Source organism: Phyllostomus discolor, chromosome 4 (genome assembly GCF_004126475.2).
Source record: "Phyllostomus discolor isolate MPI-MPIP mPhyDis1 chromosome 4, mPhyDis1.pri.v3, whole genome shotgun sequence".
Lineage (NCBI taxonomy): Eukaryota > Metazoa > Chordata > Mammalia > Chiroptera > Phyllostomidae > Phyllostomus > Phyllostomus discolor.
In genome coordinates this window covers 17,404,459-17,426,472 of record NC_040906.2, presented here as the reverse complement: position 1 = coordinate 17,426,472, position 22,014 = coordinate 17,404,459, and the positions used below count along the sequence as shown (strand labels likewise).

At 40.6% G+C, this 22,014-nt stretch overlaps 1 protein-coding gene across 12 annotated transcripts in view; it reads right to left on the bottom strand.

Moving 5' to 3' along the window:
• FN1 (fibronectin 1) overlaps nt 1-21,420 on the bottom strand; it is a 67,266-nt gene extending 45,846 nt beyond the window's left edge. For 10 of the 12 annotated variants that reach the window (XM_036022882.1, XM_028510904.2, XM_028510906.2 and 7 more), the window contains exons 1-13: nt 21,002-21,419; nt 19,904-20,032; nt 18,866-19,003; nt 17,376-17,507; nt 16,041-16,178; nt 13,643-13,801; nt 11,269-11,460; nt 10,333-10,512; nt 9,563-9,739; nt 8,376-8,528; nt 6,754-6,882; nt 5,598-5,741; nt 550-671 (exon numbers count right to left, since the gene is read on the bottom strand). In XM_036022882.1, the coding sequence (XP_035878775.1) occupies nt 550-671; nt 5,598-5,741; nt 6,754-6,882; nt 8,376-8,528; nt 9,563-9,739; nt 10,333-10,512; nt 11,269-11,460; nt 13,643-13,801; nt 16,041-16,178; nt 17,376-17,507; nt 18,866-19,003; nt 19,904-20,032; nt 21,002-21,143 (1,935 nt within the window). In that variant the 5' untranslated portion in view covers nt 21,144-21,419. Of the gene's footprint in view, nt 1-549; nt 672-5,597; nt 5,742-6,753; nt 6,883-8,375; nt 8,529-9,562; nt 9,740-10,332; nt 10,513-11,268; nt 11,461-13,642; nt 13,802-16,040; nt 16,179-17,375; nt 17,508-18,865; nt 19,004-19,903; nt 20,033-21,001 lie in introns of all 12 variants that reach the window. The other 2 variants (XM_028510902.2, XM_036022881.1) reach the window with 1 other exon arrangement.
• Nucleotides 21,421-22,014: the final 594 nt, after the last annotated feature.

Below are 22,014 nucleotides of genomic sequence, written 5' to 3'. Positions count from 1 at the left end.
TGTGATTCTTCAACTTCGAGACAGTTCTTATGAGAAAATTACAATTCATTCTTTAAATAAACAATCATCCCTTATCTATACTCTCTTCTCAGCATTTCTTTCCCTTCTATCTAAATAACTGCAGAGGATCAAAAGTCGGTTTTTAAGAAATGACCACTTACAAAGTTAGCAAAAAGAAAAAAATATTAATTTAGCTACATTCTCCCCAAATGATGAAAATGATGCCAACAATTTTTTTTCCTTTGATGGAGTTGTAAAACATATGCAAACTTTAGCTTCTCTTCCTATATGGGGGAAGAATAATTTTAAGCATTATCATTTCCAAGTCCTTGCTAAGATCTTTCTAACATAAAGAACTAAATTTTTCTATATACCATAAAAAGCTAAATCTGTATGTCAATTGATTGGTCACATTGTTTTGTCATTAAATAAATATTAATGTTATAAGGATAATTCATCCCATCTACTGGCTCAAAAACTGAAAAAAAAATTTGAGAACGTGTTTAATTTCGGGAGACTCCGTGTCTGGTCGCCGGGTGGCATACTCACAGGCTTCCACCTGAGGATGTACTTGGTAATGTGGGAGGGCTCTGGCGCGTTCCACTGGATGGGGTGCGAGTTGGGGTGGCCGGGGGTCTCCGTGATGAAGACTTGGACGGGACCGGAGGTGCCTGTGAATGACAGTGGGAGAGATGCTTCTCTTGAGTATTCACTCACTTCAACTGGAGATTCACTGCACCCGGATGGCCATCATCAAAGGCAGTTTTGCTTATCAGTAAATGTGAATATAACAAGAATTTTCTGGAATCAGGCTTTTACATATGGACATTGGAAATCAGTGCAACACATCCTTTTTTTAGCTGATAAATTATTGTTTATCCTGAGAACTGCCAATAGAACTTTTGCATTTTAAAAAAAATTAAATAAATACATTTTTTAAAATGCCTCTTAGCTTACTTTCTTCTCCATTTTCAAAGTAAGAATTATAAGAAAATGTGAGACTATCATAACACAAATAATGCAATATTGACTATATGTTTCATTTACTTATTATATTTAGCTTCTTTGAAGCAAGTTGTGGTTTGGGGAAGCTTGCATCAGGAATGAATCTACCACCTAAGAAGAAAACAACATTCCAAAGGCCACATGACATGATGTAAAACAAATATATTTCTAAGGAGGGTGGACTCTTAGACAAACAGACATGAGTGTTAGTTAAAGACAGTTTTATTTCTCATCAGTTTAAGCATCTTATCATTTGGGGGGAAAAATGTTACTTTATTTTTGTATGGTAAGTTTACTCTAAAATCATACTATATTTGGCCAAGTTATTATTTTTTATTGATTTTGAGAGAGAGAAAGAGGAAGAGTGAGGGGGGAGAGAGAGAGAGAGAGAGAGAGAGAGAGAGAGAGACTGATTTGTTGTTCCACTTATTTATATATTCATTGGTTCATTCTTGCATGTGTCCTGACCCTGACTGGGGATTGAACCTGCAACCTTGACTTATCAGGGTGACGGTCCAACCAACTGAGCCACGTGGCCAGGGCCTGGTCAAATTATTAAGAGAATTTTTTTTTCTAAAGCAGTTATCAACTGAAATGACATTTTGTGGGATACATTAAATTTAGTATTTCCATATGTTGATATAAAGTATGGTTTGAGTTCTTTTAAAAAGAAAATAAGGTGAGTGGAATTACTTTCTTAATGGTGTAGACTCAATTCAGGATAATGAATAACTGAATAATTTATGCTAGCAGAACATAACACTATTTTTTTCCCTAAATACTGTCTTTTTATGTCAATCAACATTCAACTTACTAGAAATAAAAATAAAGTTTCTTATAATAACCTTTTCAAGAATTTCTAACTGGAACTCTGTCAAACACAGCAAAATTTTGTGTGTTTAAAAAAGCACTCATGAGATTAACAGATTTAGGTTTTCTGAAAGCTCTTAGAAAATGCTATATTGATTTTCAAACTCATTATCTTTGCTGTTAAATTCTCTTTGAAAATAAAGTTTTCTCTAGCAGAAAAAGTATATAATTTTCAAAGCTGTGTAGACACAAAAGTTCTATAATAATATATTCACTTTCACACTGGGAATAATTCAAGTTGATTGAAGACTGCCAAATACTTTTTGAATCTTGCCTTCATTTAATGTAACTATTTCCAAGCCATATGATTTCCAAAATTCATATACAAAATTCTAATTTTTCCATTTTAAAGTGGCACATATTTCCCAGAACACGGCAGGTTGTTTGTTTTATTCAGTTGACAGAAGTCAATGCCATGACCCTCTTTCAGTCACCCTTTCTGTTCATGAAGCTTCTCACAAACAGATAAGTTCTTAAAGGTAAACACTGAGCCCTGGCTGGTGTGGCTCAGCTGGTTGGAGCATCATCCTACAAACCAAAAGGTCACAGGTTTGGTTCCCTGTCAGGGCACATGCCTCGGTTGCAGGTTAGGTCCCAGTTGGAGTGTGTACGGGAGGCAACTAATCAATGTTCTCTCCCCCTCTCTCTCTCCCTCCCGTTCCCTCTCTCTAAAATCAATAAGCACGTCCTCAGATGAAGATAAAAATAAAAAAAACATTGAAGCAAAATTTCAGAGATGTAATGATTTTTAAAGTACCACTTCCATGTAAATTAGTCAATATAGGAATCGTGTCCTTTAATTATATACAAACAATTGGCATACCGTTGTTTGAATATTGATCCTTTAAAGAAACCCTACTACAATTTCCCCAGATAAAGAGATACCTGATTTACTTAGTTTTACTGTTTTACTTAGTTTGGTGATCATAATTTTGAGGGCCAAAATTTATGATGCCATAGACTATACAACACCAGCAATGATCCCTAATGTAAACCACGGACTCCGGGTGACAGTGGTGCTTCCGTGGAAGCCCACACTCACTGTGGCACATGCACCCTTCTGGTGAAGGTATTGGTAGGCTATGCGTGTGTGGAGGCAGGAAGTTTGGAAAAAATCTTCCTTTCAATTTTGCTGTGAACCTAACCCGCCCCTAAGAAAAACAGTCTTTAATTTAAAGAAGCTTATGATGGTTAAATGCCTATTAAAACAAACTTTTAGAAAGGCAACACAAATGGGCTTTACTGCCCACCTTGATGTCCAATCATGCTTCTGTGGCTAGCAAGAGGACAAGAAAGTGATGGAGCAAACCTACAGAAGTTTCTTTTCTTTCTAAAACGTCAAGCCCTGGTTTGAAGGTCTATGTTCTCAACGTGAGGCCTGGGCCAGGGCTCCCCTGTGAGAGGACTGCCCTGCTCTGCACAGGGAGGACACATGTCTGTCCAGGCAGTACAGACTTCACTTGTCCAGTATTTGTAAGGTCAGTTAAATTCTGGTTACCGCTATGCTCTACCTTACTCTGCATATGACTGGAAAACTGAAAATCTGAAAATTCTGACATCATTTGCATTATTTGGATTTAAAAATTTGATCATCCTTTCAAAACTGGTGAGTTGGGAAAACTTTTGAAATTAACCTAAGTGAACAATTACTCACTGTTGTGAAAACTTTATTCCCTCTCTTCCTTAATATGATCAGGCTGATAGTAAAATAGTTAAGATATGATACAAGTCTGTCCTTTAAAATCCAGTTAAAAATAAAGTCAAAATGAATAATTTCCAGTAAAGGTGACCCTGAAGAAGTTAAACATTTATGGGTTTGCAACTCCGTCCTTTTTTTCTCTATTTAGTTTGCTGAGCTCTGTGCCTTCCTAGTTGTCTATTGACAAACCAAATGCCTCTTATCTCCTGTTCGTTTGAACAACTCCACAAGGCCTCTGCTGGAGGGAGAGACGAGCCAAGGCTCAGAGACCATCTGTCGGCAACCTGTTTACCCTTTCTTCCCCCCCCACTCTTAGAACCCCATGTGCAAGGTGCAAATTACTGAGAAAACCGGACATATAGACAAGCCGTGTGCCAAGGAGAAACACCAGTCCCCTCTCCCCTACATCTCCTCTACGTCCCATGGGCTGGACTGTTAATCTTTCGAGAGACTAGGAACAAGGTCAACATGTGCGAGTCCAGCACAGAAGGATTCCTTCCTGTCTAAGTTTCCCTTCTGACACTTCCACGGAAATGGAAGCTTCCCTCCGGCGGCTACATGAACAAGCTTATTTCAAAAGACAGAAAAAAGTTCTCTCAAAATCAGTGAGAAGAAAATCACTTTCAATAGATTGTCACACCACTCCAATAACAATCATCTACATAGAAACTAGAAAGCATGATCGCTTTCTATCCCTTGACTGCATAATTAAGAAGAAAACCACAATTTTACTTTCTGAACATATGGTAATTCTGCAACCATAGTTTTAAAAATTACTAAATAATTTTTTTTAAATGATTCTTATACCCAAATTCGCCATGAAATACAGTTTAGAGCCAGGTCAATCTGGGCTGGGAACCCGAGTAAAGCAAAGTTACCCTGGCTGGCCTGACCCTGTGTAGGCTTGAGGAGTGCAGGACCTCATGGGAAGAGTGTACCCGGAAGGGTGGTATTCAGGATCAAATCGTCAGCTGTTAGGGCTGGGAGGAACTTGAAGAGTAAGCCGCTACATTCTCCCCATTTTACAGATGAAGAAACAATGAGTGAAGCTTCACGTGCATCTCTTTAGAAGCAGAGACAGAGCCTCCCTGGATTCTGCCTTTGGCCAAATTGTTTCATACCTTGTTATCTGGGATAGCGAATTTCTTACCACATTATGGAGGGACTTAGTTAACTTAATCTTCATTTCTGTCACAGGCAGATTCTGAGGACCTGATGAATCTCTCTTTTTATTTCTGAATGTAGGCCACGTTTTAAGTCTAAACTTGACGGAACGCTAGGAGGCTTTGTACTTCACTAGTTGCTGAAATAATTGATGCCTAAAAATTAGACTTTTATAATTCAATACTTTTTTTTATAATTAATCACCCAGTGGAACTTAAATTCAATTTTTAAAAAATAAATTAATAAAACCACTACTCACTCATTTTAATTATGCCCTGTGACCTGAAAAAGCCCCAGCAATAAACATTTCAGAGTGTTTGAACTGTGTGGGCGGAGAACTGACCAGTTACTCAATTCTCGACCCAGAGTACTTTGTTCCCCACACCGATTGATCAAACAAATGAAAATTTTGATGAAAAAGGAGCCTGGAGGGAAAACAGAATGAACACGTACCCTCTATTGTATTTCATGTAATTTCTCTACACAACTTCTCTGCTAAGAACCACAACACAGAACTCTGACCCTTTACTCTCAGCATAGCTCACTCTGTGGTTTCTGTCCCCAGGTGTGGATGTGAGATGAAACCAGCCAGTGTTTCAACTTAATGGAATGTTCTAAAAAACAAATCACATTCAAGCACTTCTTCACAGCCTTCCACACCTTTCACTTGATTGAGGAGACAGAAAATGCTTTTAGTCAAAAATTCAATTGATTCTTAGATGGTGATAGAAGAAAAAGATGGTAATGAAGGGCATTCCAACTTAGGCATTCGAGTATTAGGGACCAGACATTGATGCCGCCCTTCCTGTTTTTCTAAGCTCGTCTATAATTCTCACCTGGCAAGAATAGAGCTACTTACCTGGATAGGTCTGTAAGGGCTGGCAGTGCCACTCTCCAATGCCACGGCCATAGCAGTAGCACTGGTACCTGACACCATGCACGTACTTCTCCCAGGAGTCTCCAATTTGATAAAACGTTCGAGTCTCTGAATCTTGGCATTGGTCTAAAATATATACAAGTAAAGGTTAAGCAGCCTCAAAGACTTAAAGCTACAAATGTAATTTCAGGGTGCTAGAGTATTCATTCTTAGTTTTAACAGAAACTTACAACTGTCCTTACAAATATATGCAGTTAAAAAAACCATTCTGTTCAAATATTTTACTGTACAGAACAATGAGCAGTAAAAAAAAAAAAAATGCATCGGGAGGAATATTTAGTTTTCCAAAAGAACAATATTTCTAAATAAAAATTTTAAGATTTAGATTTAGTATATATTGATATGCTTAATATTAATTTGAGAAAATAAAGTGCTATAGTTTACCCATATAATGGTTTTACCATTTGAATAATAAAGACAAAAATCACTTTATATGCTTTCTCAAAATTTGGCAGATTTAATTTTATGTGTAAATAAGTGAGCTAGATTTTCATTGTGAACACATGCTGAGCGGTTTCTAAGAAACCTGTCAGGCTTCTCTCTCAGCTTTGGCAATCTCAGGTCAAACGAACTCGAGTATCTGATCGGTTTGTTTTCTTAGTGAGCAACCTGTCCCCCTTTTAGTGAAGGATCATTAATGGGTTACCTTAAAGCTGGTAACACAGCTCTGTTGAGGCTCCACCTTCACTATTTGCTTAGATCTACTGTAATGGGCAACCAAGAACAATAAAGTGTTTGGAGGGGGGTATTTACTGGCATCATCATTTGCTCGAGTTATTGCACAGTCAGCAAAGGAAAGTTCTCTTGCATGACACGGACTATCTGCATGATTCAGAACCTAAGAGCAAATTACATTTAATGAAAAGGAAACTGTATTTATCACCAAATTTAGTGAAAATAGATGACTGCCAATATCAAGATTATATATGGGTCCATGATTAGAGGAAAGACTTTGCAAAGCTCTTTGATGAATGTCTCAATCTAACTTCGATCATGTAACATCAAACAGCTCTCCTTATTTGAAACTCACTAACTATTCTCAGTGGCCAAATCCATCTGGAGGGGCATGACTACTTACCAATGGGATCGCACTTCCATCTACCCCGGCCCTGGCCGAAGCAGGTACAATTCAGCATGTGTCCCTCTTCATGGCGCTTGTGAAATGTGTCGTTCACATTGTAAGTAATGTCATCGACAATGCACTGATCTATTTAGGAAACAGTGGGATGGGTAGAGAACTTTTGAAACAAAACAAACAAAAAAACCCTATGCTTTTCAAAACACACAGTTCCTTCCACTAAATTATCAAGACCTCCCATTAAAATAACTTTTCTAGCCCTGGCTGGTATTGCTCAGTGGATTGAGTGCTGGCCTGGGAACCAAAGGGTTGTAGGTTCAACTCCAAGTCAGGGCACATGCCTGGGTTGTGGGCCAGGTCCACAGTAAGGGGCACACGAGAGGCAACCACACATTGCTGTTTCTCTCCCTCTTTCTCCTTCCCCTCTCTCTAACAATAAATAAAATATTTAAAAATAAAATAAGATAACTTTTCTACTGCCATAGAATAAACATCTTTAAACTCAATAATACAACTTCTGCACTCACAAAAAGTCTCTCTCTTATAAAATTGTAAATGATGGTCAAAGTAGCTACCACTGAAAAATGTGGTAAAATACACCTTTTTGTGGAAAGGCAATTTTTGAACAAATACATGTTTTACTTTCAGAAAAGTTCTAGCTTAGTTGACAGTGTCCTTTAAATCTCTGCTTATTACCATAAATGGGAGGAAGATTAAACATACTCATATACAGCAGCCAGTATGGTACAATGGTCTGCTATCTGGAATGGTGGGGGCGGGGAGATAATGGGATTGGGGAAATAAAAATAATATCTACAGCATTCATAAAGTTAAAAAAATTATGCAAACTCTGTTCCCTGAGAGATCCTGAGAAAACCACTCTCTGTCTTTGGACTTCAGCTCCTTCCTCTGTTAATGAGGAGTCGGTTTGCATTCCTTCCTACTCGGGTTCCTTTCACTGCAGCATAGTATGTAATTCTCATTGCTCCTGGGACATGGTCCCCGTTAAGGGCACAAATATGTCTTCTAAAAAAAGTGAACCAATTCAGGCCAGCGACAGCACACCAGCTTCCATGGATTATTTATTAGCTCAGAGTTCTACCTATATTTTAATTTTCAAATGAAGCAAATAGAAAAATGAAAAGAGATTTAATAAATCAATATCCCTATATTCTATACCTGGGTCTAAAGGGGAACACTGATGTGGACAGAACAAACTGGCCTCTCTGTGTATGTGTCTCCTTGAATCTGGATCTGCGAGGGTCTGATTTTAGAAGAGCAAAGTCTCTTTCCTTCACAGAAGTCACTCAGACTTTTCTAGACAAGAATCCAATGGCACATCTAAATACTAAAGGATCAAATGAGGGTATTCTAGCCTTTGAAGTCATCATTTTGGCTCAACCCACATTTCACATTCTGGAACTATTTCACAACCATTGAACAGCTGTGCCAGCTTTTCTTGACTGGCTGTCTGACATGTGAAACTCATCCAGCACAGTAGACTCCATGGAACGGTACTGCATGTTTTCGCCTACTTCTGGGCAAGTACAAGTTTTCACATCAAAGTTGCCCTCTCTGTGCCCTTCGTCCTCTCAAATGTTTTCAGGCGTCAGCAAGCATACCTCGGAGCCGGGAGTAGGCGACACAGGTCCATTCCCCACGGCCATTCCCCACGCATGTGCACCTCATCATGTGGCCCATGTCATGCTGTTTATCCCACTGGTCTCCAATGCGATACATGACCCCTTCTTTGGTTGTACAGATTTCTTCATGGGCTGTTTAGAAATGGATGGGAAACACACGCTTGATAAAAAATGGACATAAGGTCGTGAAAGGTAGGCAGAATTATCAGTCCAGTTTGGTATCCCAAGAACTCTCACTTGGAAAGAATCTCATGTGCCTCAAAGAAATCTCAGGGCTGCTCTGTAGATGAACAGGCTTGAGCCCCAGGGAGGCAAGCATAGTTCAGAAATAAGGTATGTTGTAGGAAGTAATCACAGCAAAGGTTAGGGGATGGCGAACCACGATGATACCTTCACATTCAAACGAAGGGTCTGCATTATTCTAGATGTCTGGATTTGACTACTGTTCCAGTTTATTCTAACTCAAAGGGAAGCTATGGGTATGAGGCTAGAACTATAAGCTCCAGTGTGTTTTTCTTCTAAATGCAACATTCTCTTTGGTTGAAATGAGAACAACAAAAGCAAGCCTAAGTTGGTTTTTCCTTATGTTTTGTTGCCTTATAATCCCACTTGACAATACAGTGTAAAGGTTCTTGATTCTACAACTGGAAAATCAGATGTAGTTACGAGGTTCTTGAGATTTGAAAACAAACCAAAAGGTATTGGTTCCCCTTTCTCCATTCATACAAACTAGGGCCCTCCCCGCTCTTTCAGAGAAAGATCCCTTACTTGTCAGGAACCACAGTTTTTGTCATTTTGGTATTTATAAGTGATAGCCCTTAATGCAGTGAATCCAAAATTATGTGTAGATATTGTAGGTCTGTGGCTATCACAGGCAGTTACATTTGAAATATTTTAAGCTACTCAATTGTGTGCTCTTTACAAAAGACATATTTGTGCAAAATTTAAATGTCCAGACATTTTAAAAAGTCTTTTTTACTCCATTTATATTTTGGGATTCTAAATCATACCAATGGGTTTTTTTTAAATTATACAAATAACTATATAATTCATATATGTGTATTATATCACCAAGTTGTTTTATAATCTCAAAATTAAGTCTTAATGGGTCAAGTAGGAGTAAAGAGGGCACTGCTCTGCCGCCCTCCATAAGGACCTCATCTTACCAGCCATGGGGCAGAACCCAAACTTCTGGTCGGCGTCATAGTTCTGCGTGGTTCCGCACCATTTCATGTTGTCTCTCCTGCCCTCAGAAGTACAGTCAGTGTAGTTGTGGTTGTTGAACAGGAAGGGGAAGTGGCACAAGGCGCCATTGGAATTTCCACCTCGAGTTTGAATCAACACTGCCCAGAACAATACACAAATAGGAAGAACAACATGACCACTGAGCTTTCCAGTGCACAGCAGGGAATGACTGCGGAAAGGTTCTGGAAAGAGCCAGCCTTCTGCAGCTCATTCACGGTCTGTCTCAGAATAAAAGATGTCTGGCAATACAGTTCTAAGCTTCCTTAGCGTGTTCACCTTCATTTTCACTCTCATTTTTCCCATTAAAAAAAAAAAGCAAATGGTCACTTTGAAAACACATAGTTGCAACCAGAAGAGAAGCAAAAACAGTCATCTGTCCTCTGTATTCTTCAGCCCTGTGGGATTACATGCTGGTTTTAACATGCAAGTATCTTCAATCCCGTCATAACCCTGATGTGTCAGAAATAAACGAACTGGCAGCATTTGCTCTTGGCGTCATTTTCCAAGAGGGCTAGGGACCATGGAAGGATCTTCAACTGTTAAATTAGCACCATGTCTCTTGGGTCTGGACTACAGAAAAGTGATACTTCCCGTGCAGCCTCAAGATTAATGGCTGGATTGCTGACTGATAAAAGCAGGGCATGAGAAATGGGGTCTTTCTCACTGCTGGGTTTCCCCCGGGGACACTCACCAGTATGGTCTGTACAGAAAGAATATTTCTGGTCTTGTTCATAATTGGACGTCGTGCTGCACCAGAGATGGCCATCCTGTCGCCCTTCACTGGTGCAGGAGTAGAAAGTCCTGCCGTTGTAGGTGAATGGCAAGACACATGGCTCCCCATTCGAATTGCCACCGTAAGTTTGCATTACAGCTACAAGCATAACCAAAAAGGTCTCAGTAAATAGAGCTGCATTTATGCCCCTGGTAGCTGCTAAAATTTATACCTTAAACAGGAGACTGAGCTTGTACAACAAAGATAGATGATCATCTGGCTAATTTCAGCCAAAAATGCATTACTCAGGAAGTAGACAGAGCAACACTTAAGTTTCTCTGCTGACATCCTTCACTATCACCTCTATTACCATGCCTCAGTTTCCCCACTTGTAAAGCTATATTAATACAGGTTAATTAAAGATGCTGCTCAAAGAATACTAGAGGAATATGCATGATTCTGTTAGTGGCCTAAGTATTAACACATGAGACTATTCTAGGGGAAAAGTCAAGTGCACCAATTATTATTGCTATAATTACTAACTACCACTTTTGTAGGCCAGAAGAGAGGCATTAGGTTGTTAAAAGGTTACAAGGCTCCAGCAATTTGAGATTTGGAGTATAAAATATGGGTGATTCGTTATTCAGAAAGCAACGCTTCTGTAACAACACTTTAGACAAATAAAGATAATCCAGAGCAGTTTAATCTTCACTACGGAAAAGAAAATACATAGATTAAAAAGAGTGGAGGAAAAGATCAAATGTCAATCCTGGCTGTTATCACTAGGGATGAAATTATAACCTTTTCATGTTTGTTTCCTTGTCTTACACTTTTTGGTAAATGAATGTATTGCCTTTCAAAAACTAAATAATAAAAAAGGTATCAGTACCACTTTTTTGAAAAGATAATGCATACCTGTCTCTTGGCAGCTGACTCCATTGCCCAGGCAAGTGCAAAGCATCTGTTTATTGCCTTGTGTCTTCAGCCACTGCATCCCCACTGAGTAAATCACACCACTGTCTGTGATACAGTGACCGTATGGAACAGCCTGGGAGTTAGTCTGAGGCTGGAAAATGGCTGTTTGAACACCAGTGACAGTGCCAGATCCTAAGGACATGAGAGAGAAATCACAAAGTTGGACCAGAGAAAATAACTATTTCCCAAAGCTGGGATCTTTGGGGTCCCGTACAGATCACTCTGAAATCCATGTTGTTACTGACCTGAAACTACAAAGAAATGCTCCTCCCATTCTCCATTATTTTGGCACCCAGCCTAGGAAATAATCCAGAGAGACTAACAAATCGTCTCTACCTACCAGCACATTTGGAGCTACAGGAATTATTATTTCCAAATCACAGGCATTATTTCTCCACTCAATAGAGCGGATACCTTCAACAACTCCTCACTCCGCCAGGCAGCTCATACACGGTCCATGCTTTCCCAGCTCTTCACACCAACTCCCATTCCAGCTCACTGCTAACCACTTCCTGGCTCTGTGCCTTGTCTCACTCAACTACTTACTCATCATTCCCTGATGTGCCCGGTGCTGTCCTCATCCTCTTCTCTTCACCTGGAACAATCTACCTCACTCCTCCTCTCCTGGCAGCTTCCAGAAGTCCAATATACCCGGGCACTTCTCTTTCTGACCTTGTTTTGAGAAATCCCTGCCACCCCGCAGCAGACCCCTTGTCCTGTCCTCTGTGTGACTACGGGCCCTTCGGGGCATGCCCTGGGCTGCCATGTGGATTCTCTAGAAGTTGCCCTACCTTCCACATTTTCTTAGGATTATCTGTGAATGTGCTGTGTTTTTTTTTTTCCTCAAACCAATCAATTCTCTTAAAATACCTTTCTTTTCAAGATGACACAACAGATTGTGTGGATCCTTTCTTTAAACTTTTGGAAATCTAGTCTCCTGAAGGCCAGGCCCACGGTGGGGCAGAGCCAGAACTGGTGCTAGAACAGCTGGTGGACTGACGTGAGCACCTCCCTGAGTAGAAGCCACAGACAGCTCACAGACAATGGCTCCCGAGATCGCACATACTGGGGAAACAAGGCGCCTGCGCTCATACACCCCAGCTGGGGGAGTCGCAGTGCACATGAGCGTAAAGATCCTGTCCAAGTAGGTTCCATCTTGCTTAATCCCGTGCTTCTCAGACCTTTTTGCATGATGGAAACTTTTCCATGTAATATGAATAATATCAATAATATAGGTAACATTTACTGAATGCTCCCCCTATGTAACCTTGATTACCCTTTTAAATTAAATGCTTTAGTAGATTGATATTTGTAGTTGTTTCTTTTTTAGGTTAGCAATTTTACTGATAATAATCAAACAACTCAAAGGTAATATCAAATCTAATCTTGTTCACCTTCGTAAGTGCTCAGAGTAACATGAAAACTCATCAAAAGGAAGAAAACCCAAGCAAATAATTAAGATGTTTAGGTAAATGACTGATTGCTAAGAGGCTAAGCAATAAGGCTAACGCATTACATAGTGAAAACTGACTCAAACATATTAAGAATAATAACAGAAGTACACGCCATTGATTGTTTGCTCTCTTCTGATTCTTATAAAAGAAGCTACAATGCAAGGATCTTTTTCTTATACCAGAAATAATTAAAACTTCTTTGTAAAAGAATATTTAGATACTGTGTCATTCATTCCCATCTCTGGGCCTCCATAAATTTCTCAAATCATTACTACCAATACATGAAGAAAATGACTGCACATTATTTTATGGAATACAACAAGGTTTGTTTACATGCAAACACGTGTAAAGGATTGTTCCCACTAAAAAAGAGCTGAATATCAAAGAAAATGTATTCCATTTTGAAAATAGACATATGTACTTTTTTCCCTTAACAAAAAGAAAAATCAACTAATCATATAACTCTCATTTCCATTAAAATGCACTTTAGATATTAAAAATGCACATACATGTATGTGTATGTGTATAGCTATATGTATACATATATAAATATATGTATCTATATACATATAGATAAATTGTGTAGATTTTATGATTCTAGCCTTTAAATTATTTAAAAACAATTTAATGTCTTGGGGCTAAAACTGTTTCCCTCCACCTCAGATCCATTTTTATTTCATTTTCATAGAATTTAAAAGTTAACGTCAAATAAAATTTTAACAACAATCTATGAATGAACTCAGCTTACTAGCTGAAACACTGCAAGCCACCCTTCAATGGCATGTCAAGGGAGAGCAGGACTGGCAGGAACGTTTCTGGCAATGCTACCCCGTCCCCCACCCTGGTCCCTGGGGCCTCACTGGTGGAGGTGGTCTGCACGGACGCGTGCCGTTCACACTTCCATTCTCCTCTGCCGTTGCCCGTGCAGATGCACTGCAGCTGGTTGCCCCGATTGTCCTTCTTGCTCCAGGTGTCTCCGATCCTATAGGACGTCCTCGTGTCCTGGTCGTTGCATCTGTCTGTGTTAGAAAGGAGGCATTTAAATACATGTTAAGTCAGGTCCAGCTTGGCACATGCTCAACTGAAGCTTAAAATATACATACATATTTTAGCACACAGTTAAAGTAGTTTAAAGCACAGTAAGTTATTTTTTATGTTACGTTTCCATTCAGCTGTGGTTCCACACATGTGCAACTTCCAGAAGATGGGATTACATTCGTTCCACCAGAAAGAGAGAGATCTGATTTAATCTAGTTCCACTTCTCCGTTTGCCAAAATGCTTTGTCATCATCTTTCATTCATTAATGTTTTAGAGTTTCCCCAGTGTTCTTTTGGCCAAATTCATTCTCTGGTTTTCTATCGGCCTTGTCTTTCCTTCTCAGGCTCTCCCAGTAATTGCTCTAAGGGCCTGCCCTCCAACAGAGGACTTTGTTTAGAAAACTAGAAGTGGTACAGAGGCAAGTAGGATTCAAAAGGTCTTGGGGAGAGGCCCCAAAGGAGCAGGAAGACAGCAGCATCTCTTTCTTCATCTGTTTGATAAAAAATTCAGGGGACACCAGCTTCTCTGACTAATATGTTCTCTTCTTTCCCCTGCACACCTATTTAAAATGACTAACAAAACGGCTTCCTGAACTGCTCAGTGCTAACTCTCCAAGTGGAAAAGTGGGACTATTATTGTAAAATGATCTTCTATAACCAAATTACCATTAGTCTATGTGTTCAATTGTCTGGCAAATAGATTGTTTCCATTATAATCTGGCTTTGCCCATATGCTACAATGTGAGTATGGAGGGTTTAATTTGTTTGTGAGTCAGAAAAGGACTGCACCGGGTAGGAGAAAAATAATGGGACAGCTAATGCAAATTCACACAGATACACACCCACATTGATTTCCCAACAGTACAGAAGTCTAAAGGAAAGTACTGCGGCTGGTTATAGCTTTTTCCCAAGTTCTCAGCTAAAAAGACTGTCTGCCCTTGAACCTCCTATTTTCTGTAGTCACCTTGAAGCCCTTAACATTGTACTTTGTAGAAGAAGGCTATATAAGCCTTTCTCGTCTCCCTGACTTACTCACTAAGTGTTCTTTGAAAATTGGGCTCACATCCAATTCATTTTTGCATCCCTCCACCATCTCGTACAAAGTAGACTTTAAACATTTCATAAAATAAGTGACTTTTCTTTGAGCAGCTGTTCCCAACTTGCTATTATAAGAGTTTTAAGTAATAGGTAAGAGTTTGAGTCAGACATCTCATTTGTCGTAAGCTAAAAACATTACCACAAAGAAAAAAAAAATTACCACCAAGGTCTTGGAAGTCTGATGTTCGTAATAACATTGTAAATGCAGAAAAATCTAATGAACCATCAAGTTCCTGGGAAAGATCGGGTCAGAATCATTATTACTTTCCATGAGAGATTTATTTTTTGTTAGCAAAGAATTCAAATCTGGATGATGCACATTCTAAGACGGTTAAACATTTTAAGCTACATAAATAAAATAGGTTCAAAATATTTAGATTTGATTTTAAATGTATTTATAACATGCATAGCTAATGGCTATGTTGCTTCTATAAACTCTGCCATTGCTATTAGTTTGAACGTTTGGAAAAAGAAGCCTTGAACCCCTATGGCAGCCAGTAAGGCCTGGAGGCAGTCTCACAAGGAGCAGAAAAGCTGGCAGCAGCCTGCTTCTCTTTAGCACTGCTGAGCTTACTGAGGACTTTGAGTAAGAGACACTGTCCTTAACCTCATAGTAGACACATCATTTCAACCAGTGGGATAAACACTTTTTAATTCCATCATTCCTGCTTATGATTTCCATGTAGAACATACAAGGAAACCTAAAGCCTTAGAACTGGGATCCACTTCATGCCAGCAGCACCCACGTGCCCAAAGGTGCATTTGCATGTTATTTCAATGGTCTCTTTGCTCGTAATACTTTGAAAATATCCCAGGACTAATTTAGATTGAACATTTGCAACTAATCTTCAGGTCCACAGACCCATTTGGCATTTAAATGAATATTAAGCTTCTTGCTTCGTAGCAGATAGTCTCAATGTTTATGGAACTAAGATTTTTTTTTAATTTAGTCTTCTCTGAAGAAGCAGAATAAGTTTGTTATGGAGTTTTTCTTGATATCCAAAAGCTACCAAAGCACGTTGGTGTATTGGGTGTGTTCTAAATGACATTGCATCACAATTCTCTCTAGGAATCCAGAAAAGAATACCTGGACTCATCTTAAGGTAAACATCTACAACGTACTTCTAGAGGTACAGGTGATGCGCCCACTGCCTTCTCCCAGACAAGTGCAGTCCACCATCATCCAGCCTTGGTAGGGCTTTTCCCAGGTTTCCCCAACAACATAGGAGATCCCAGCAGCATGGTCAAAGCACTTCTCAGCTGCAGGAAAATGTGGACGCAAAAGAAGGGAAAAAAAGTTATTTCAAATCGTGCAGTCTCCCTGTAATTTAAAGTGCGTGTGTAAGCAAAAATCCAGCCACATTTTTTTTAAGTGGTACTCTGTTCAAAAAGAAAGGCATGCCCTGTAACTAAGCACATAGTAACCAAAGCGAAAGAAAGCTCAAGTTGAGTTGGCAGGCAGAAACTCTGTTCCCCTAATAAGTACATAAGTACATAAACTATGTATTTTCAGCCAGTACCATTCTTCTTCACGCCGGCATTTTTAACTGAAAAGAATCTATATATGTATCCAGTCTGGGGGCAACTAAATATGCGACATTCCAATTTAATTATGAATGACCAATTATGAATGCCTGAATAATGACAAGAAAGCCCTTAAAAATTGGATTTCTATAAAAACAAACACGACACAAAGGAAACTAAAAGCCTCTGAATTACAGAACAATAACTAGATTAAAATAGATAGAACATTTCAAATTTGTATATAGAGAATCAACTAAGGATTGAGATCAAAGAAACTCAACAGTTTTGGTTAAAAAAAAAAAACCCTAAGGTTTGACAGAACACACACAATTTTATGCTTCAGGCTAGTGTGTTCCAATTAAAATGTCAAAACTATAACTTTTTTCCTTTTAAATGACTTATATCTTGACCAAGGAAAACCTGATATTAGGTGTTAGACAAAAGAAATTACTTCCTCCTAAATCTTTCAGTTCTATCTTGTGCTTTTGAAACAAAAGTAAGACTTACATACAGGTAAGTACTTTTTGATTTGATTCTATAAAACTAAGGATTATAAAACATCTCATAATTTTTTAAAAGATCTTATTTATTTTTAAAGAGAGGGGAAGGGAGGGATAAAGAGAGGGAGAGAAACATTGATGTGTGAGAGACACACCTATCCATTGCCTCTCACCCACCCCCAATTGGGGACCTAGCCCACAACCCAGGCATGTGCCCTGGTTGGGAATTGAACCAACGACCTTTTGGTTCACAGGCCAGCACTCAATCCACTGAGCCACACCAGCCAGGGCTAAAATGTTTCATTATTTAAAATAAGATTCCAAGTTCACCATTTTTTAAAATTGCACTTCAGACCTCTTGTCCAAGTAGAGTTTGGTTCAACCCAACACTTCGTGCATTCCCACCCCTCCTTCATCAGTAGGAGCCACACACCTATGGGCTTGCAGGTCCATTCTCCTTTCCCGTTACCAAGACACACACACTCTAGCATGTAACCACCAGTCTCATGTGGCCTCCTCCAGGTGTCGCCAATCTTGTAGGACTGACCCCCTTCATGGCAGCGGTCTGTTCGAGATTAAAAAAAATGTTAAAAAGAGTGGGACAGAAAACATTCAAGACAAAAAAGAATAGGTCTCCTGTTCTACCCAGAGTGGGCACTTAGGTTAGCCAAAGTAAAGACACAGAGAACAACTTTCCCATCAGAGACAGGGGAAAAGTTAACAGGTCTGGTCACTTGGGGTCATTCAATTAAATGTTTTGTTTAAACACAATGGGAAACCACAGAGAAAATTGAATGGCAAAGAAAGGGGTCATAAATCCTGGCTCCCCAGAGGGATCACAGGAAATTGGGTCCTGAGGCAGCAAAGAAAGGCTGGCAGGCAGGGCCTCCTCACATACACAGCAGGTTGAACCTGAGCCTAATTCAATGAAAAAGCCATATTGGGTATAGTATTTCAGCTTTCGGGAGTGGGGAGAGTCTGTATTTTAGCCTAGGTTAGAAATGTCGGTTTTTGGCAGAAAGCAAAGAGAGGTGTTCTTATCAGATGTGAAAATCCAGGTACTTTTCTAGGCTGTTAAACACGGTAACACATCCAAAGGCTGAACTATCCACTAGATTGTAAACACTATGGTCCATTGGCTCTTAGCATTTGCCAATAAATTGGGATAAACCCTAACATTACATATGGGGAAAGCAGTTGGACCTATTCACAGGGGACTGACTGACTTGTTCTTTTGGACAGAAGTCTTTTAAGTGACTTATACTTAAAGGATGGATCAAAAAAACCAAATGCAATGTTAATAGAATCATTTGTAACACCATGAATCATACTGGAAAGAGCACCTCAGCTAAATAAACCAAAATTGATGAGAACCCACTCAGTCCCCAAAGTATCTTGGGAACACTGATGGGCTACCACATTATCCTTGGGAACAGAGAGATCCACTTCCTGGGTATAAACTATTGGTCACAGAGAAACCAGACTCTTTGTGTGGGGTGCAGGAGATCTCAGCATTATAAACAAGAGCAGCCCACACAACGGGAGGTTCACTCTCCACAGCCATCTTCCCAGTCACTGCAGAGTAATCACATGATCGGTCTGGCTTGAAGATGTCCAGGTAATGTAAAATGGGCAACTGCCTTAAACACATCTCACTGGAGTGGAACCCAGGAGAACCACTTGGTTACACTATGTACACACACACACACTTAAACACACAGAGACTAAACATTGGTTCTACCTGTGCTCAGAGAAGCACAGGAACCAGTTGGGTGACACATAAGAGTACCTGGTCACCTAGGGTGAGTAAATCCCCAAATTAAAACCATCCAATCATCGATAACAGAACGTGACAGTGAGACAGTAGTGGAGAAATTCTTACTTATGATATTGGAGCATCATTTTACAGAATGTCTTTCTTACTTGCAATGGTACAGCTTATTCTTCTTCGCCCAGCCCCGATGCAGGTGCAGTCCCAGATCATGGAGTCTTTAGGGCGCTCGTAAGTGTCCCCCACCCGGTAAGTGTTCCCAGTGTACTTGTCAAAGCAAGTCTCTTCGGCTGAGGGGAGAAGGAGAGTCCATGTGAGCCTCACAGATGTAAAAGCTTGCCCATTGCACTAATCACATCCAAAGGAGAACTCACTTTTCAATTTTATGAGCAACACAACAAAAAGTTTTTAAAAAGTTAAGTGGGAGACCTAGATTGTACCTTAGGCTCTAATAAAACTTCAACTTTTGACCTTTGACAAGTTTCCTAACTTTCTGTAAACTAATTTCTATTGTGAAAGAGTCTCAGGCCCTAGGAGAAAGCCATATGAGGTACTACCTTAGGACTGGCTAGAGGTGAAGGAAGAACTTCAGATTCAGATCTCTGACTCAGAAAGTCAAACTAAGGTCCACATAAAAAGCAAAGAATTTGGAGAGCTCCACCCCCACCAGGTACAGTCATTTGTTAATCGTATTTATTTCCATTTTAGCCTCATCCCTGCTTCTTCTCTGTGCAAGTGGCCATAATATACAGGAAACATATCAATGGTCATAGAAAACAAAAACTTTGAAGTGGTTAATGGTTTTGTGTAAAAAAAAATCACTTTACAATATAATGTCCATAGCGTTTTCTGGCCTATAATCTTATAATTTTAGATTTAAAAATACTTTCTAATAAATTAAAACCTTGTAAGTGTTTTGAAAGGAGAATATACAAAATCTTTGATTTTCTTATCAAAACCTTCATGAGAGTAACACAAAAAAAAGACTCTAGGAACGACTTGGGAATACATTTGTTCTTTTGCTTTAAAGGTAATACGTGAAAAGCAAAATTAGCAGTTATTAAGTGTTTTCAAGAGAAAATGATGGGTCCATTGAAAACATGGTGTATGTACTTTTGCTAAGTTTAATTAACAGGCATCACTTCTCCACTTACTACAAGACACTAATGACCAGGCTTCCCACCACTTACGTTCAGGTTTACTCTCGCAGTTAAAGCCTCGGCTCCCTCCATAACAGGTACAAACCAAGGTATTGCCCAGGTATGTGCGTTCCCATTGTTGGTTTATCTGATAGTGATTCCCATTGTCAAAACAACCAGCTGTAAATAATTGAACAAAAAGTTATTACATTCGCACCCCTGCTCTTTTTCCAGATTATGGAATTTCCTTGCACAACTAAATTGACAAGCCTAAGCAACAGACATAGAAAAAAATAAGTTAATCTCCAGAAGATGAGAATTAAAAGCAATATTCCACTAAAATGTAAAACTAGTTATTTAAAGAGTTAACCACAATTGGTACACGTAGATATTTAGGTATTCCTTTTTTCCCTTTTTTTAAACTTAGCTAAATGTTATACAATGATGTCATTTCCATCTGGCCAGGGGTCTACATCAAAGACATGGAAACATTTTGAAAAGCAGATAATTGCAATTGCATTTTTAAATATGCAAGAAACTTCTATGCTTTTCTTGGGTAGCAAGAGGGCAACTTTAAGCGCTTTCCTCCAGCCAAGGCAAAGGGAGGGTGTGTCTTTGGAAAACTGGAATAGGAATTCCAATCTGATCTCCGTTCTTCCAGAAGGGTCCTGAGGGGCCCTGCCGCAATGAAACTGAACTAAATTAACTCTCTTTCAAAGTTAGGAGCAACAGGGCTCTGTAGCTACCTTCCTCCCACCCCGTTTTGAAAATATTGAACGAGCTATTTAGTAACAGAAGAAATTAGAAAGACCACAGTAAACCCAAATGAAAATTTAAAGGCGTGAATTATTTTTCTCTGTAAAGAAAAGCTTTGATGAATTCACAGGAAGACGACCTGAACGTGTGGAGTTGATAAGAGCACAGCAGAACAGCGCAGAGCCCCTGTCCTCCCGACTATTATCTTATCCTAGGCCCTCAGAACCAGTGTGCTCAAACCAATGCCTTTTGTGTCCACAGCCGGTTCCTCTCCTTAAGGCGTGCACAGCCTCCACGCGCGCGCGCGCGCAAAACTTCAGCCACAACTTTAGTTGGCTTTACGGTCCCATCCCTGCGACAGCCAGCCAGTTTCAGCCCGCAGTCAATACTCACGCTTGTTTTGGCTGACAGGCACCGGGGACTGGGGCTGAATGATTTGCTGAGCCTGTCTCTTGCCCCTCCAGGCGGACACCTCTGTCCCCAGGGACAAGACGACCAGCAGCAGCCGGAGCCCGAGCCCCGGACCCCTGAACATCTTGAGGCGGTGCGGGGAGGGACGCCCTCACCAGGAGGCAAGTTGCCACCTAGTTCTCTTCGAAACCTGCGGGAGGACTCCTTCCCAGTGCCTCCTGGGGGACTGACGCCTTAAAGAAGGTAGGGGCCAGAGGATGGGGAAGGGGACGGGTAGGGGGACAGAGGGGAAGGAGAGGACCGGCGAGAAGTTGTGGCTGCAGGTCCCGGCTCGCGCCTGGAACTCCCTTCCCTCCCCTGGACAGCGCAGCTGGCGCGGGCGGCCGAGCCCGGACAGCCGGGGTTTATATGGGACTGTCCCCTCCCGCCCCCTGCGAGGCCCTGGAAGCCCGGGAGGAGAGCCCCGCCCCACCGCCCCTCCCCTCCTGCGGCCGCCGCCGACCGCGCGCCGATTGGCCGGGGCTCCCAGTGACGTCAGGGGGCCTGTGGGTTCGCCGCGAACAAAAGAGATGCTGATCCCCCGCCAGGATTGGGGCTGGAGAACTTTTTTCGGTTTCCTTTGCGGTCGTCCAACTTTTTGGGGAATGGGTGGGGGGAGGGATGGGAAGCGAGTGGAAAAGGGTAGACGGGGAAGAAAGGGAGGGGCTGGAGCTACGTGAAGCAAAGGGGTTGCAAATCCTCCTCCCCGCCGCTTCCTTTCCTTTTTCTTTTTAGGGTGGGGGTAGGACATTTCGTCATCTCCGAAAAAAGAAAAATCTCTGCTCACTGGAGTATATTTTGAGGGGAGGACAAAACCGTAAAGCAGCCACCACCTTGCAGCTGCAGGAATGTAGACTTCGCAGTCCCAGGGCGGGGCTGGTTCCCGTCCTGTTCCCTTTCCCTAGTCTACCGCTCATTGACTTGGGACTCACTTTAGCGTCCCTCCTTAGCTTAGC